General features: G+C 43.2%; 1 protein-coding gene across 1 annotated transcript in view; it reads right to left on the bottom strand.

Annotated features, from left to right (window-relative positions):
- Nucleotides 1–10650: 10650 nt before the first annotated feature.
- The window catches only part of LOC109972137 (glutamate receptor U1-like), a 10182-nt gene continuing 1928 nt past the window's right edge, over nt 10651–18904 (bottom strand). The window contains exons 3-10 of the mRNA XM_020620809.1: nt 17998–18029; nt 15675–15854; nt 13518–13741; nt 13276–13373; nt 12870–13087; nt 12541–12760; nt 11193–11443; nt 10651–11115 (exon numbers count right to left, since the gene is read on the bottom strand). Of these exons, the coding sequence (XP_020476465.1) occupies nt 11017–11115; nt 11193–11443; nt 12541–12760; nt 12870–13087; nt 13276–13373; nt 13518–13741; nt 15675–15854; nt 17998–18029 (1322 nt within the window). The 3' untranslated portion in view covers nt 10651–11016. The remainder of the gene's footprint in view (nt 11116–11192; nt 11444–12540; nt 12761–12869; nt 13088–13275; nt 13374–13517; nt 13742–15674; nt 15855–17997; nt 18030–18904) is intronic.

Raw genomic sequence — 18904 nt, 5'->3', positions numbered from 1 at the left:
TGAAAATCTGTGTGCATCCAGAACTACAGCAAGTTTGAAGGTCAGAGTTGAAGCAGGAAGCCAGGCTGTAAACTATGACAGATGATTACAACTGACAGTTCAGATAATAATTTTGCATTTTCTTCTTGTTTTGCCTTCTAAATGAGTTTTGCAAATCTGTGAAGAGGGTTTACAATACGTCTGATTGTCTACCCTTTAAAGGCAGAATGGAAACTGCTGCAACAGACAAGATTTGTGTTGGCTAATCATATACAATATACGCAAGTGCATTATTTTATAATGTGAATGCTTTATTTGTTCTGTTTTCCTCAGTCTATGAGATCAAAGATAAAATAATTACTGCCATGAGAACTTTCTTGAATTGCAAAATCAGCCCCCATTACCTGAAGCCTTACATGACTGAGCTAAGGACATTTGAACAAAATCTACAAATCACAAGCAATCTGCAGGCTAACACAAACCATTCAGCATCTTAAGGTCTCTGCTGCTGAACTCTGAACCCTAAAGACAAACTCTTGTTCCCAAAGTCACAAATAAAAGACCTTTCTCACACATTATTAACCTGTATTTGTCTGATTGTTGTGTCTTGCTGCTTTTCTTTTCTTTTCTCTCTCCTCTATCCTCTTTTCCTCCCCACTGTCACCAAGTGCTTGCAAGGGGGATTTGTTAGGTTTTCCTTTTAATAGTGGAAGGTCTAGACCTGATTATGTAAAGTGTTGTGAGACAGTTGTTGTTGTAAATTGGTGCTATACAAATGAATTATACTGAATTCAATTGAATTCTCAAGAGTTGAGCTGAAATACACTGTAATGATCCTTTATCCACACAAAAATCTGTAATTTCTAGTCATTTAAATGATAACACACGTGGTTCTCAATAATAAAACATTTGATTAAAACAGCTGATTATGACATTTTAATGTGTTATCTGGTTTTCTTTCTCTCATTCCCTTATTGGTTGTCTTAAAGGAAGTCCTTCAGGCAGCGTTGAAGGGGTTTTACATTTGTAATATTTTTCATATGAAATGCATTCAGATTTAGTGAGAGCTACTGCAAATGTGAATTCAGAAGCACAGAATCCTTTACAGATGCAAATAAATCAACTTGTCATGAGCAGAAGTTACTAGGTTGCTGTGTGCTTTTTCATTTGTTTCCATCTCCACTCTTCACTCTGCCGATGGGCCTCTCTTTTGTCTGTCACCTGTTGTCTTCTTCTATTCCTTTTACTACAGTTGTGCTTCAGAATGGAGAGTCCTGGATGACCTCCAAGATGTCACCTCCCTCCATCATTTTCGATGCACCACCTGTCATATACAAACAGATTTCAATGTCTAATCAAGACCATTCACTTTCTCCCCCATGCCCCATGCTGAAAAATCACTGCTTCAGAACCTCCATTTCTATACCAACTGTGGATTTTCATAGAGCTACAAACATTCATTAAGAGCCCTTGAGTGCAAGCTGGAAACTCAGTGGATTGGGTCAAAGCATTTCGAGTAAAGAAGACACGTCTTTCTTGCTGTCTCTTGCTGGTTTGCAGTCTTGGCGCCCTCAAGGTTAGGAGATTAGCATACAACAGCAGCTGTGGGTATTCAGAGGCATCCAGGAAGCTGCTGAAGTACCAGCTCATGCATACGCTGTAGGTGAGCGCTGTGAACATGCCATCGAGTTATCTGCTTGACAAAATGGGTCATGTCACGTTGTGTGATGCTGCAGTCAGAAGTTATCATGATACATTGTGTAGCTGTCAGAGTCACAGTCTGTGAAGAGTCACTTTATGGCATGACGATAAAATTTATAGTTTTCTAGAACATCAGTGATCGAGCTGAAAGGAAACATGAAAACATACAGGACATCTTTTCCATAAGCTTTAGTGCACCAGCACTCAGTCAGCTTAGCATGAATCAATTCTTTAGTCTTCAAAGTCAAATTAACTGACTTTTTAAATGTCACTCTAGAAGTTTTCGATCAAGGCCACAGTGTTTTGTGCTGAAAATTAGCATCAGACCCACTCATCTCTTCACATCATCTGTATCATTGTGTTTGAAGAGCTGAACATGAAGATTGCCTAAGTGACATGACCACACATTAAATGGTAAGAACGGCTGTTATGAAATAGCGGCTGTAGGCAATAGCTTATGTTTGTGGTGACAGCTTTAAAAAGGATTGGTCTAGAACAGGAGTGAAAGCAGAAGGACTTCATGATGTCTTTTAAAACATTATCAGAATTGGATTTGGACACAGTAAGTTGTTCACAGTCAGCCAGAATGAACCGTCAGATGTAACAGTGCATGTTCGAGGGACATCGAACATGTTGCTTAGTAAGGAGGACAAAAATACAGTTTTAAAAACCAGGATTGGAAGGTAAGTATGTAATGCAATGCCACTATTTGTATCTACATTTGTTTATGTAACAAAAATAATTGTATTTGTATCTTTCATTCAGATTGTATTGGATGTGGGCTGTGCGTATACTGGAAGTTACTAGAAATCAACTAATTCATTTTATTTTTTGAATTCGGTTGGTTTCTAGTAGACTGTAATTGCAATACAGGGGCTAAACAGGAAACTTTCCCACAGCCCAAGAACCGCAGGAGCCTCCTGAGGTTTTCTGGTTGTTGACTCTTTTGTGCTCATTTGTCTGAAACCGTGTAGGGCAACATGTACAATACAAACTTATAATATTTAGCTGAAATGATGAAGGCAGTTCTAATGCTTCACCTTGAGGTCATGTCTGGTTTTAGGAAGACTCCCTTTGTTAGTATCTAGCGCTAAGACCTTTGTGCCTACTTTTTTTGGAAATTCCTACATTGAAGTGTGGTCTGACAAATTTTCATACAGAAAACATACACGTAAGGCCAGGAATTCTAGCTTAGAAAAATTGCACACATGGGAGAAGAACAGGGGGGTTTAGGAGCCCAGCAGCTCCTTTGTGCTCCAAGGCCCAGTAGCAATGTATTGTGACTATGAGCAAAACAAACCCAAAGGTCTGCCTTAGTTTAGGTCCAGGTCATGCTACATGCTGATATGTCAGCAGTACATGCAGCAGCAGGCATGAACTGCATGGTGAGTGGCATGTTGTAGTTTATCACAGCAGTGTCAGTATCTCACCTTGCACACCTTCGTATCGAATGAGAAGTGTAATCAAACAAACTGCAGGAGCAGGCTGACGCTGCTAAATATCCAGGATATAATGAGAGGTCAATACCTGTCTAAACCTACAGCCTAGTCACGCACACACTCTATAACTGTGGACCTGTTTTGTGAAGCATGACTGAAAGCAGCATGAAAGGTTGAGAGCTGATAAGCCTGCCAACCCTCAGCAATGCTGTCGTGAGCAGTGAGCGGAGGAGAACAGGTGCAGCAGACATTAGGACTCATAACAAGCAATGATGATCAACCCAGAGGAGGGAGCGGAGGCTGTGAAACAGTGGGCATAGAAGACATGAGAGGGAAGATCAATAACCAAACAGGGGAGGGGGCAGAGGGGAGGGGAGGCCTTGTTGCTGACAGCAGCCATTAGAATGAAGCACCAATCTAGGAAGCTTAATCTACAGTAGGCAATTTACACCCCTGTCAGGTTTGTGCAGGTTCCAACGAATCCTGCAATGCAGAACTACCCACCTGACACCCAGAGCAGCACAGTCTGGAACATCCACACCCATGCACACCAAGGAATACACACTGCATTAACATATTGCTGGCAGGCACTCAAGTCATTCAAATGCTGTAGAATACTGAATCACTCTTAGGGGTATACAACAATATGCATATCCACAATACACACAGTAAACAGTACACCACCCCTGATAGCACATATCCTCAGCAGAAACAAACAACTCTTGGTTCCTAAAATGGGTTTGCTCATGCAGGCAGAGGACAGAAACCTTCCCACTATTTTAGAAATCTTTTTTTTCCCTAATTGAATCAGTCCACTTAAACCCAAATAAATATTAATTAATTATTGGGAATGTTAGTGACACACACACACCTTGTGAACCATGACTGCTGTTGAGCTTATTTGTGTTGTCTGGGAAAAAAAGGAGTTTGTGTGATGGCTTTTAGCATTTTCAAAGGATATCGTCAATAGGCTGAAGTTCAAGTGAAGTCGCATGTCACCCGTGTTAGTGTTGTCCTCAGGGACCCAGGATACACAGGGCAGGTGTTACACACACAATGTACCCCCCAGGCCTCATTTTACAATTTTGTTTAAATTATTTATTATGTTATTACTGTTTTACTCCAGTCTTTCCTCCTTTGGTTCTTGCCTATGTGTACGCTTATGCAGTCTTAAGGCCTTGGGATAATGTTCGCTCAGGTGGGAACATTTTTAAACTCATATGGACAAACTTTTTATTATTTATTTTTGGCACCCAAAATGAATATATACATGTTCATGCTCACATGCCTTTGTTTGCAATAGTATTGTGTCTAATATTTGCTTTGGTTTCTGTCTGACCACATCTATACTGCACATACTGTATGTTTGAAATCTAGGTGCCCGTTTTGGTGGAAATCTGGTGACTGTAAAGACCAGCGCATTCACATCTCTTTCATACTTATAAAAATACATAGACAAATCAGCATTTATGTTTCTTTTCATTCAGGTTTTCCTTTAATTTGTCACTTGTAGTTACTTTGAAGCTGTGATTATGGTGGATCCTGTCACAGATCGAGCAATGTGTTGTCTCTCTCAGTCTAACACTAATCCATCAGCAGCAATTCCTCCACAATCTGCCAAGCAGCTGTCATATCCACCCTGCTCCATCACCCTCCTCTGCCATCCTCCAGGGCCTTCACCTGTCAGCATTAGGTTCTATAGAAACCTATAGCTGTCCCTGGCTGCAGATGTCATTGCATAGCGGGCCTTCCAAATGCATCCAGGCGCTCCAGCCTCCTCCTCCTATCCCTCCTCACTCCCATCACTATTCACACTTTCATCCCTCCCTGAGGGCCATCAATAATGCAATGTGGAGCTCTTCAAGTAGTGTATCCACACACACAAAGGATAAGAGCACACAACAAACAGACCCAAACACAGTCCTGAAAATACATACACACACGGAAGGATCAGTTTGTCCCTTTGTGATTTATAGACTGGCACTATAAGGGGCGCCTCCAGTGGCGGTGTTTATCATGCAGGCACATCTGCAGACATCAGTACATAAGGCAGGGGGTTGAGGGGGTTCCCAGGGTCACCTCATGGCATGGCCCCTGTTGTCAGCAGGATCCCCCTCAGTTTGTAACAGCCTTTCACAAGGGGCTCGACAACAAACAGCGCCTCCTCATTGTGGTGCCTCCATGGCTGTCAGTCAGCCTGTTGGCAACTAAAGAAAAGAATAAGAGGCCACTCAGGGCGTATATGAACAGAAACAAGGCAACAGACCATCTTCAAATGTGCATGAAGGCCCCAGCCTCCTTCTCTAGTCCTCAGAGGACTGAGAGTTTGGTTTGATGTTTCCTTCCATGTGATTCATAAAGTTACAGCTCTAAACCTTTATTCTTTTCAGTCTAGAGGGTCTAGTGAGACGCAAAACAAACTGATGTCATAAAGCTACTCATAACTGTACTGTGCTCCTCCCATCATTTTGTGTTTCCTTTGTGGCAATGTAAACTAAGGATGCCTGGTTGTGACAAACTGAACAAACTGCAGCCTCCATTCTGAAGCTAGCATTAGCCAACTATCAGTAAATGTGTCAGTTCAGTAGAACACTCTGGTTACTGCTAATGAAAAGCACTGATTTTACACAAAGCTCAAAAATATTCCCAAATTAAAATCATATTAATTCAACACAAAGGTAAAATCCTGACCATGCTAGGTCACTAATGCTATATCTGAATCAAATCCAAGTCCTTTGCCTGCTCTTAATTAAACTCTTTCACCTCTTCACTTTGGCAACCACTGTTTCAGACTTTTAGCTGGGAGAGCTCCTCTATGGCTGGCTGTTGGAAATGACTACCAGCAGTGTGAAAAAAACAAACACTTCCTATAACCTTGGCTAAGTGGCAGGCGGAGCTAAGTTACAGACAACACGGGGTAGAGAAGCTGGAATAACAACAGAAAGGCTGTAGGCAGCAGTGTGTCATGCAGGGGGGAGTATGGTTGAGAGACACCATGTCCTGTCCCATTTTCGCTGGGTTTATCAGGCAGCATGGACAGTCTTAATTAATGCATCATAAACACTTGTGCCTTCATATGTGCTGGGAGCATATGTTGTATGCAATGGTTTGTTTCAAGCAGACCCTTCAGTGTTCAGCCTTTGGTTGTTGCTCCAGTGCTGAAAAAAGCACCACACTGAAATGTCCTTGAGCAAATCCCTGAATCCCTACAAGCTTCAGAACTGCTGACCTCTGAACTCCCTGTGGGGGATTCTCTATTATGAGAAATTATGCCCCACATTATCATGGTGAAGATCCAGCACGGAACATACTATTTATTTTAATATAAAAATGTTATTCTGTGGTCATTCAGGAGTGAAATACCAACTGTGTGTCCATTAAAAAGTTAGAAGTCAAAAAGAGTCCACTGAAAAGCAGGAACCTTCCCTGAATGACTAAATAAAGGCTCTACTTCAACAAAACTGCTGAAGTTTGCACATCACTTATGGTGTGTGAGCGATGTGTGTGTGCTCACATCTCTGACTGCTCCCATGTTAATAGAATAAACACAAGTGTTGCAGAAAGAAGAGAAGAAGAAAGAGAACGAGTCAGTGAGCAAGAAAATGAATGGAGCTTGGGGAGAAAGAAAAAAGAGAGTGTCAAAGTCAAATGAATTCAGAGCGATCAATGTGCAGACTTCACCCGGCATATGCAAGAGAGCGCCAGACTTAAAGCTCTTCAAGCCTGCAGTTCAAGGCAGTGACATATCCATTAGAATTTCTAATTCTGATCGCACTGACAGGCCTCCAGCTACAGCACAGGCAGAGAATGGGTTGAATTTAGACCAGTGCTCAGACAGAGGAAAAGAGATTCCAGAGTACTGTTTGTCTTTGATCTCATTAGTATTCTCATTAGTATGACTACCAAAAGGCTAAAGTATACAGTACAAGTACTTCCACCACTGCCTGGAGCTAATTCACCTAAGCTGAATGCAGTCCCTTACACCTGCCTGCTTCCTGCTATGACAAGGCAAAATGTCTGCTGTGAAAAGATCAAGGAAAATGAATGGATCCAACGGGAAAACAAAAATGCCACTTTGTGTTCTTTTATCTCACCTCCTTCATTATTAACATCTTTGTCCATTCAGATTTCTTCAGGTACTGCCTAGAATGAGCTCCCATTTACTGAAATTTCATACAAACATGGACTCATTCAGTCGTTAGTAAGGTACAGTATCAAGAGCAAGAGATAAACTGAAATTTGAACCATCAACAGCAACCTGTCGTGGACTTGTAGCCTAGTTTGGAACCAAATCTCACTGAATACAAGAGTTTCATCCAGGAATTTGGAAGCTTCCTATCTTGATTTAGTGGACAGAACACCTCATGGAAACAATCTGTAGAACAAGAACAGCGTTGACTACTTAATGTAACAATTTTTATGCCTTTATGACATTAAGGTTGAGTTGACTTGATGAATTTCACTATGCACTTGTAAGATGCATCATTAAGCTTTTAATTGTGGAAGAGAGACAAAGTGTTTGCTAGTGGAAGGATGGGATGGTGGGGTACAGAGGCACTGGAGGGGTTCAGGAAATCTGCAGGATTTAAAGCTTAATCTGCTTAGACACTATCCTGTCGGCCGAGCTGCAGACTGTGGCTGAGAGGAGTACGTGCTAGCTTAGCGCAGCTGTCAGGAGCTGCCTACCACCAAATCAATACTGGTCTTTTTCTCTGCCTCTCTACATCTCTCTCATGCCCTGTTCCTCTACCCCCTGCCTCCTTAGCCTTGGCTTTTGCTGCTGCTGTTAAATCAATGAGCCTGAACCTGATCAGCAGGTTCAAGTACAGGTCATTTCTCACAGCCAGGGGACATTTATTCCAATCATAGTGACTTTATCATTACAATGCAAGTGTCAGAATGTTACTGATGTCTGGGATGTCCAGGAATGTGGTGGCTGGGCTAATATAAACACATTTACTCACCTTTTTATCTGCAGAACAGGGATTACTATTACATCATACTTTTTTGAAAAGCTTCCTCCAAACAACACCTGCTTTGTCTGGGTGCTAAGTCAAGACTGTGTACTTGAGGTCAATGTGCTTTTTATTTGACCACAACATCACTGCTGCCAGCAGCCACTGACGTATTTCATCCGTACAACTCATATGCAACAGCTCTTTACTCATGTGATGTTTTTAAATGTTTAACAAGTCTTATGTTGACCATTGATGTGTACTGAGAAGGCTGTGTGCTACTGACATTGTTTGCGCAACACAGTAAATGATCAGAAAAGTGACCAGGAGAAAAACACTGCTGAGCTTCACAACAGTAGAAATCCAATAGCACCTCCACATGGTCAAAGAGGGGCACAGAAGCTTTATGTTTAAAAGTTACGTGGAGCTTGGTGGGTAAAACTATTTCTATATTAAGGTTGTTTAATATGAACTATTTTGCAGCATCAAATAACTTATGTTGCAGCTGTCAGGCTGGAATATACAAGGCAGATTGAAACACAAGTCAGTTGAGCTGGCAGACATCTGATAATGGCATCTTACTGAACACTTACTGTAAATGTACATTAGACTTGATGTTAGACTTTTCTATTCTATTTTAAGAAGTGTTCTTTCTGGCTTTTTACACCTTACTTGACTCCAAAGGCGAGCTGCACAAGAATCCCTATATGCCTAGACTGTCTGTTTGTGCATAAATGGCAAATAAAAATCTTGAATCTTTGTTTCCCAGATTCAGGCCAGTATTGCTGTGGAGTTTCACCACTGAACTGTCAGATGAAGTTTAAATTGAATTGAATTTCATGGCCCACAAAATTGACACGGTAAGCAAAAAATGCCAAAAAGCTTTGTACAACACCTTTCATATTATACATCCATTCATAGTCATTTGATCCTTTGTTCATAAAAAATATTGATCAGTGAAGCTGTAAACGTCATTGAAAGGACCTTATAATTGTAATCAGTAGTGATGGCATGCAAACCATTACAGGCTGCAGCACACAGTGCTAAAGCACAGTGGAGGGGGATGTGGGGAGAGCTAACCAGCTAACTTTTATAACAGGTTTGACAGCCTTACCTCCTTGTTCCTGTCCCCAAAAAGCCACACCCCTGGGTACTGAACGCCTTCAGGTCAGTCAGTCACCCTGACGTCACACATGATGAAAACCCTGGAACGGCTGCTGCTACACCACTTCAGACTCCAGGTCCTGCAGACGCTTTGACGGCAGCTTGCGTACCAGGAGATGGTGGGGGTGGAGGGCACCATCCTCTATCTGCTTCACCAGTGTCTCTCTCAGCTGGAGAGAGGGAATGGTGCTGTGAGGAGCACATCTTTTGACCTCTCCAGCCCCTTCAACACCATCCAGCTCCTGCTACCGAGAGACAAACTGATAGAGGTGGGAGGGGACTCACACCTGAGGTCTTGGATTACAGACTATCTCACAGGGAGACCTTAGTATGTCAGCCTGAGGGACTGCACCTCAGAGACAGTGGTCAGCACCGCAGGAGCACCACAGGGGACACCCTTTTCACACTGTACACCACAGACATCCAATACAGCTTGGAGTTGTGCCACATGTAGAGGTTTTCTGACAACACTGCAATCTTGGCACGTATCTGGAATGAACAGGAGGATGAGCACAGGAGCCTGATCAAGGACTTTGTGGCATGGTGCAAGTCCAATCAGGTACATATTAACACCTCCAAAACCAGAGACGGTGGCAGACGTCCATAGACCCAAACCCCACCTGAAGCTGGTGTCCACTGAAAGGGTCTGTGTTGAGGTTTTCCAGCCCTACAAACACCCAGGTCTGCAACTGGAAGACAAACTGGACTGGTCCACCAACATAGATGTACTAGGCTAGGGTCCTTCAACATCTGCAAGAAGCTTCTACAGATATTCTACCAGTCTGTCATCAGCAGCGTCCTTTTTTATGCTGTACTGTGCTGGGGAGGCAGCATTAAGAAGAGAGATACCTTGTGGCTGGACAAGGTGGTCAGAAAAGCTGGCTCTGTTGTGAGTACAGAGCTGGACTCCATAGCGGAGAAGAGGACCCGCAGTAAGCTGCTGTCCATCAAGGACAATGTTCACCACCCTCTGCACAGCATCATCGCCAGGCAGGTGAGCTCATTCAGCAGCAGGCTGCTGTCTGTCTCCCGCTCCACGGACAGTCTGAAGAAGACATTTGTCCCTCAGGCCACACAACTTCTCCTCCTCCCAGTGAGGAGTCCTGATCTGGACTTTTGGACATGTGTAGTAGTGACATGTGATGTCACTTTTCAACTCCATAATATTATGATCCTACTTCACTATGACACTATACTACTTCACATTTATTATGTACAGTATACCCTATGTATACTTGGCACACGTTACTCAATATGCACACTTCTATTTTTATACATAGTCTTACACTTTTATACATTTCTTTATTTTGGGTGCTGTGATGAATAAAGTACCTATCTATCTATTTAATGTTTTGCTCTGCAGTGAGAAAGAAAAATCCACCATGGACAAAAGTGTTTACTTTGAAACAAGAGAGCATTTCAGATACTGGAGGATTTATTTGGAATATACATGCACATAAAAAGGATAACACTTTTACAGCTATAGAGACAATGTATGAAGGTTACTGAGGAGTGGACTTTTGATAACATGCCGCAACACTGAATACTGAACAAATTAAAGAGATTACAGTTTGAAGCTCGAAGTCCCCGGGTTTGGTGCCTAATACGCAGGTAGCTGCTATCAATAAGATTTTCTGGAAGAGTAGTAAACACACTGAGCAGCCAGACAACACATGACCACTGCTACAGAAACAGAAAACTAGTGAGTCTGAAGGAACAGGACAGAGGCTCCCAGCTGATTCTCATCTCTGATACTATCTAACATGTAAAGATTTTCTTTAGGCTTTGCTTTTGTCTGAGCTATCTTGCTCTGTGCTCTCACGTCCACTGCCAAACCTTCTGTTCAGTTCTGATGTCAACACAGAGCAGCACGATTTCTGTGAAAGAAAATTTGAAAAAGTAAGGAATGAAATTACCCCATGATGCAATCACACTGGGTAATACTCTTCCCTACCTTGCTATCCTTAGCTTGGTTGCGAGCCCTGGACAAGAGTTCCAGCAATGCCAGTAGGAGCCCAATACCCAGTCCCAGGCCCAGGAGGAGGAAGAGGCCCCGCAGGTCATGGGGGTGCAGGGCCTTGGAGGAGTGGGCCCTGTTGGCCCCAACACAGCTGCTGGCCCACCACTTGTCCCGTAAGTATGTCAGCTCACCGGACTCGCTGAGCTGGAGGATGGCTATGGACAGGTTTTTGACCAGCTGGGAACCTGGTGGACCAAAGAGTGGTGGTGTGATAGAAGACCAAGGCTGCTGAACACCTCACTCCAACACCAATATTAACCTGCTGCAGTTGCAGCCTCTGCTCTTCTAGTTTGAGGATTTCCTTTAGATTTTTGAACCAGGCTGCACAGATCTGCTCCCATTCAGCCACAGGTGCATTAACAGAAAGGCCTGTCTCACAGTCAGTTTCTGGTTCATCCCAAACATGGTGGATGGGGCTGAGGCCCGCTCCAAACTGGGAATACTATCTTTATGAAGCTGCCTTTGTGCATGTCAGTGTTGTATTTAATCAGGAAGAAAACAAACAACTTACTGACACAAAGCTGAGAGAGCACAGTGACTGTGCTGGACCAGTCATTTTAGGAGCTATGGTGCCAAACAGACCAAGACCAAATATATATAGGCAGGTGTGTCCACATACTTTTGGCGATGTGGTGTATTTTCTTTCAGAAAGCAGACTTGAAAGGAGCAGGTCACCGCATTGGCACCATGATTTAACAAAGAAAAGAAGCAAACATTGTGAACGTTTACATAGTCTCAACCAAAGGCTGAACACTGAAGGGTCTGCTTGAAACAAACCATTGCATACAAGTCTCTCCTCGTCAGTGCTCATGGTGGTGAAGACTGACAAGAAAGCTCATGTTCAAACTCTGATTTGATGAACTACAGAAACTGTCAGCAGCCACCTCGTCCCCACCCACTACTCTGACAGCCAAACATTTTAAGAGAGGGAGCTTCAGATGCTGTTAGATGATCTGAAAAGCATTTCATTTGAAGCAGACAGATGCCCTTACAGATATGTCAACTTAGAGCCATTGGGGGTGGAAACTAAAAAAAGAATTTGCTTTTGGCACCCCTGGTGTTAAGAGTTCAGACCTGTGCACAGTGACATCATTAATGTGAATCAATCCACCAGGATGGTAAAAAACCTTCCTCCATCCATCCATCACCATTTAAGGTTCAAAAATCTTTGAAGTCCGCACACAGGATCTTTGATTGAAAGATAATCCAAAGTGCAAAATTTCAGTGGTGAGTGATTTGTGTTAAGTGCCATGCAAAAACAACAGTTTCTCAAATGACTCACCCAGAGGTGCTGCGATGGAGTAGGCTCTCATAGCAATGACTTCCTGTGAACGGGTTAGGTTACAGTTGCGAGCCACTGCTAGGTCCAAAGATGCTGCTTCACCAATGAAGGCAAAGTTTCCCTCTTGGCTGCGGCGAAAACCCTCTGCTGTGTTGGACACGTAGCTTTTCTTACGCTCCATGTGCTGGTAGATATGCCGGTACACAGGGTTGTTGGAATTCTGTGGAAAAAGTATGAAGAAATAAACATTTCAATCCTCTCGTGTTCTACACAGTATTCTGACTGTGCAAAATATCAGGAGCACATGTCAGTTTTCATTTTGAATGTGCCTTAAAGAAAAGCATGGTGGATGCAGCATTGATTGTGCCGTAATCGATCTCATCCTGGTCTGCGAGGTCTTCAAAAGTCTGGATGGAGATGTGTTTATTGTTGGAGTGAAACATGGAGATCAAATTTCCAAAGTAGCAGGCCAGCAGCATTACAGTAAACAGCCACCAGATGGCGCTGACTACATGGCCAGATAGGGACTTAGGGTGAGGACCAGCACCTGGGGGGAGAAGGAGAAGCAGAACAAAGTTTCCAGTGAGTGGGGCTGCACTAAATCTGTAACCTGCATCACAACATTGCACATGTTTATCATTTAGTTTTAGTTACAGCTGCATTTGAAGATAAAACAGTTCATGTTCCTGTGGGATTATACAAACAGTGCATGTGTGTAGCTGACTGCTAGGTTACCTTGCAGGGTGAGCGCTCCTGTGATGTACCAGAAGCTGTGCAGCAATGTGAAGCTGTGCTCCTCAGAATCTGGCTCAGCCCATTCAGTGGGGCTGATCCTGCAGAAAAACCAAAGGCCCCATAACCAGCACTGTGAAAGCAGCAGTTATTTCGTGTTTCTTTATTCTGCAGCTTTTTGTCATAGATGGACTGAATTAACAGCCAACAGTTTACTATGGGGACATTATGAAGCTGGCACTTACCTGCCCACCAGGAATATGCAGAGACCGGTTAACAAAAATGCAATGAGCACGCCGACCCACATGTTGGTGGAGAAGGGTGACAGCAGGCTGAAGGTGCTCTCTTCAGAGGTCAAGTCCTTGCGCAGGACGAAGCCGATTCCTGTTTGCATGAAGGGGGTGGTCATGTCCACAAACTGCTCTCTGACTGCAGTGAGGGTCAGCGGGGCCACAGCCAGGTCAGCCTCCTGATGGATGGTACAGGCATGCATCATATGAAAGACACAGCTAATGTGACAGTGTGCAAGGTGCTGAGCAGCACAAGTTTATGAAGATCCATATTGCTTATGTTGATATGACAAAGGAAGTGACAGTGTGTAACCTGATATAGAGCCATTTACTGTATACTGTATGAATGTGTTTCCAAGATTCAGTTTATATTTTTTTTAAAAAGCACTTAGTGTTATGACAAGGGAGCCAAGTCAAGGCAGGAGGACTCTAGGGCAGACTCAGACAACGAGTTCAATAGGACTTTATTCAAAAACAATAGTACAAAAGGTCAATGTTTCAGGCGGGTTTCTACCAAGCCCACGTCTGGGTGAATGTAGTGGAGCAGGACTTGTGGCAGGCTCAGGGGAGGCAGATGACTGGAGAGGTTTTCTAGACACAGGAAACCCTGGTGGGCATGAGGGTTGGAAAGAATCCTGTTTTTTTTGAGGTTTGGAAAGAATCCTGCGGAAGAGCCAACAGGTCGCCGCTTAGGACACTCCAGCAGCTACGAGGGAGGTCCCAGGGGGCGGTAGAATGACACAGGAGAATAGCAATGTTAGGGTAGGTATAGGCTGGGTTTGTGTCGCAGGTTGTCGAGATGACATGGGTTGATGCTGGTTCAGGAGATCCCAGACAAGCTACAGGTAGGTGGGGGTTGCTAGACTGGAGTAGTGACGCTGCGGGTCATTGAGGAGTCGTTGGTTCAGGAGCAGTGAGGAAGAACAGGTGAGTTGACCACAAGATCGGAGGGAGCTGGTTCAGCGTCGAGGTTGCAGGTGAGCAGGGGCGTTGCAGGGTCAGGAATAGCGAGGAAGAACAGGTGAGCTGGCCACAGGACCGGCGGTGGCTGGTTCACATAGGACTGAAAGTGAGCCACACCGCGTAATGGCTCCATCAGGAGCAGAACAGGCAGGAACGTGGAACACAGGCAAGTGGGAGACACAGGACTGAAAGAGACTCTTACAGCTCTGGGCAAGCAGAGACTTTAATCAGTGTAAGCTGCTGGGACACCTTCAGGAAGAATGAGACTTTAATCAGTGTAAGCTGCTGGGTGAGAATGAGTGAGGGACACCTTCAGGAAGAAATCCTTAGGTCTTTGGCCGTCAGAATGAAACAAGTTCAACTAAGCAAACCAGTAAGATGTCATGAACTGTGTAACGGACCAGTGAGTGACTGAAGGAAAGGAGGTGGTTTATAAGGCTGAAAACGAAGGATGATTAACAACAGATGAAGACAGTGAACGCTGATTGGAACTGTGGTAAAGCTGGGGCAGGAGAGGTGGAGCAGAACAGGAAAAACAACACAAAATAAAAGCACTAAAACAGGAAGCAACTCTAAATCATAACACTTACACCAACATGGGACTCAAAAAGAGCCTCTGATGAAATTTAATCTGGAGATGAGGCACATTCAAAAACATAGAACCAACACTTTTAAACAATTAAACTGCTAAATGTAAACAGATAAAGAAACCCAGTCTTTGATATGAAATTAGGAGAAAGGAGATTTAAAATAAATACTATACTAAACAATTAATATGGAAATAATTTGAAGTGACTAAATCTCAACTTATTATTTGAAATGTTATTATAATGCTAAAGTCTTTGCAAGAAAAAAGTGATTTTTGACAATGGCTTGCAAATAATTCATTTCTAACAAAATCAATAATTCATTTCGAACTTCCACTGTTTATTTTAAAAGCTTTTATTTATTTATTTAATTTGCAACACTGGTTCAACTTACATAGGGTAATTGTATATGTGAGTGGGTTTTGAGAGCTAAAAACAGGCTGATGGAAAGGCTATCAAACTTTGCATGTTACAGCATATCACACTGAGCTCCCACCTGCGTGGCCCTTTTATTGACTGTGCCATGTTTTTGTTTCAGTATCGCCCCTGGTCTCTGACTTACCTTTCTGATGATCTCACCAATCATGCCGTGCCAGTTGCCACTGGAGTCCATGGATCCGTAGCGGTTGTCCTTCACCAGGTGCAGTTTGTACTTGAAGCCCAGCTTCTTGGAGAGCTCTGAGAGGAGGTCATTGCAGTAGCCCTCCAGCTCAGAGCCTCTGCTCATGATGTACGGATCCTCCTGAGGAAACAGAACAACCAACCTTACTGCTTACAGGGAGTGTGACGGATCATTGTGGGAGAACTGGGCTGAAGCAACAGAGAAGGTGATACAATGATTTGATGATGTTCAGGATATAAAACAAGGAGGAAACTGATTGTGAAATCAAATTTCTGATGTTTCATTTGTGCCATGCTTTGATTTAGAAATGGGAAAATCATAAATGGTTTGTAACTCTCTTTTTACAGTGTAAACATTTTTTGTAGTAATTTGAGTTCATAATGTATGATTTTGTGTAAATAAAGCCCCTTTTCCACCGCCTGGTACCAGCTAAACTCGACTCAACTCTATTCTACCCTGGCAGGGCAGGCTCAAAGCTGTTGTAATTTTCATCCTAGGACTGCTATTATACCATTTTATTAGGTTTTTGAAGCAACAAAATAACCATCTAGTTTTCAAATATGTGGTCAGTCTATCCAAGTAGTGCCAGTTACAAATTTGCTCTGATATTTTTGGAGATATGATGACCCACTAACATGCCAGCTTGATAGCTCTACTTAACAGACATAGCTGTAGCCATTGTGCTCGTGTTATCACATTCAGTAACCTACTGTATTTGTGATAAGATGCACAATGTGGTAGTTCACGTAATATCATGGTTATATTATATAGTAACAAAGACTCGAGGCCTCTGTCACCATAAATTTTACCCTCTATAATAGTTGCGAGAGGGAAGTGGCATGAGTCTGGTTTTTATTAAGCACACACACAAGAGGCAACGGCAACTGAACCAACTAAACAGTAGCACACAACAACCACAATCCCTGCAAAAGCTGAATTTATACTTGTGTGTCACTGCTCATATGGAAAAATATGCATCTATTGTTTGAAGATGGTTGCATAGCTGTAGCACTTATACAACAGCTGTAGCAACATAGACATGGGGGGACCAGGCATTCAGCTACGCCACTAGCTGCACTTGGAAGAAATATGTCTCTAGTGGCTCGTCCCTGCTGCAGCATGGCAGCTTCTTGGTCTTTTAATGGCTGGCTCCTAGCTCCAGGCTGTCTATGGTCCCCCCGGACATTCTGGGGGAATGCCACCAGTGACTCTCTGCCCCCAGTGCCACAGTATTATACACCTGCAGGGGGCAGTAATATGCCCAGTTTAATCTATACTGCTTTAAATCATAGAAGGAAACTAGTGTCTTCAGTAATGACAAATTTCTATGACCAATCGGTAGTCTGCAGTGTTTACAGGTCAATGTTTGGTATCACCGCAGCTCCCTTGGAACCTCCATACCAAAATTAGTACCAGATACCAGGTACAAATATGACAAATCTTCAGTTATGATGAGAATGTTCCAACCCAACTCAGTGTTGAGATCTGGGAACATAATGACTTTGTTGCAACCACCCCCACCACCACAAAAACCCGTGAGTACACGAGTAGTCATCTGATCAGACAGATTGTTTATCCATCATTGATTAACTGTGCACATACAGGAGGTGAAAGCTGGACTTGTAATTCTGCTGTAAAACTTGTGATATACTGGTTTCTTACCATGTGACAAGAACCTACCATGTGAGTGGTGTTGTTTGCACACTAAACTGTGTGTTTAGTGCTTTTTATTTGGGGAATTAAAAATTATATTTACTATGCGACATATCAGGACACAAATCAAACATGGGGAAACTTCCAACATTCCTACTGAGGTCATGACCCCAACTACCTCTGTTTGTTTTTCTTATAAACATTCTAGTATTGTTGTGGGTTGTCCAGAATCTGCTGCTGAACTTTATTTAAATCTTTATACATATGTATTGCCTCCATGTATTTAATTACATCTTTCAAATGAGTAATGTTAACTTCTGAAGACACAATAAACAACATTCGGAGAAAATGCATTTACACCGGATAGCCATTATGTATATAACACCCGGACTAGTTTAATCTGCTTTTTTTTTACTGCACTAATTGTTTTGGGTAAAAGGTTTGTCAGCACAGTTTTATTTATTACTGATGGAAAACTAACCACAGAAACCACTTGTTGGAAAATTAACTAGAACTGCTGTTTCACAAAGTGCTAGCTGAGCCAAGATGATTGTGTTTGACATGGCCACCTTGGCGTTCTAGTCTCTAGAGTGGCACAAAGACACAATACCTTTATAGTGGTGATGGATAACTCCTTGGCATCTAGAATGAAAAAACAAGCACCACAATAAATTAGGGATTCCTGTAAGGAAGCAAGTTAATACAAGCAGGCATCAACACAAAGATGAGAGGATTTAGCTCTTTGGATGATTAGTGGTTCGGGCTACATGTGCAGAGCAGCTTTTGAATGACTGAATGAAGCATATTGTTGCTTTGAGTCCCCCATGTGTTTTTCCCTCAGCTGCAGCAGTAAATAAGCCAAACAGCCAGTGAAGGACAATGACAGTCTTGTTGTCAGCTGTTTTTCAGGAGACCTGAGAAAGTGCTCCACATTGATGGGTACAGTGGGGGGTGGGGGGGGGGTAAAACTAGGCCCCTGTTGTTAGAGATCAAAGTGGGGACCCAGCCTTGAGAATGTGTTTGGGTGTTTTTCAACCCTCCATTTATCTTGTAGATCAGTGTAGGGGACAAACCCCCCAAGGCTCTGATATTACCCATGACATTTGAGTTTTCTTTTTGCTGTAACTGTGACCAATGGCATTTGCAGCATGTCCAGCAGGACCTTACATGCCCTGCCAGGGTTGGTCAGAGGAGGGAGGGGGATAAACGAAGGTGCCAGGGGTGCAAGTTCTTCATAAATGCAATCTATAACAAAAGTGGGCCCAGTTGTGTCATATAAAGCCCATGACACTCTGTCAGCCTCCTCTGGAGAAGATGGCAGGACCTGCGATTTGCGGAGATGCCTGTCAGTTCATTGCCTGCCCGCAGAGCCCTCCCCCCCACATGCTTAATTGATTTATCACAGTGCTTTCTGGACCACAGCAGGGCATGGCCTCTCCACTGGTGAGAAATGGGACACTGCCACAGTGGATGTTGCCACTGTGCAGTGTCTAGCAGAGCCCCTGGGGGAAGAGGGT

This window comes from Monopterus albus, unplaced genomic scaffold (assembly GCF_001952655.1).
Source record: "Monopterus albus unplaced genomic scaffold, M_albus_1.0 scaffold248.1, whole genome shotgun sequence".
NCBI classification, from domain to species: domain Eukaryota; kingdom Metazoa; phylum Chordata; class Actinopteri; order Synbranchiformes; family Synbranchidae; genus Monopterus; species Monopterus albus.
This window is presented reverse-complemented; position numbering and strand designations above follow the sequence as displayed.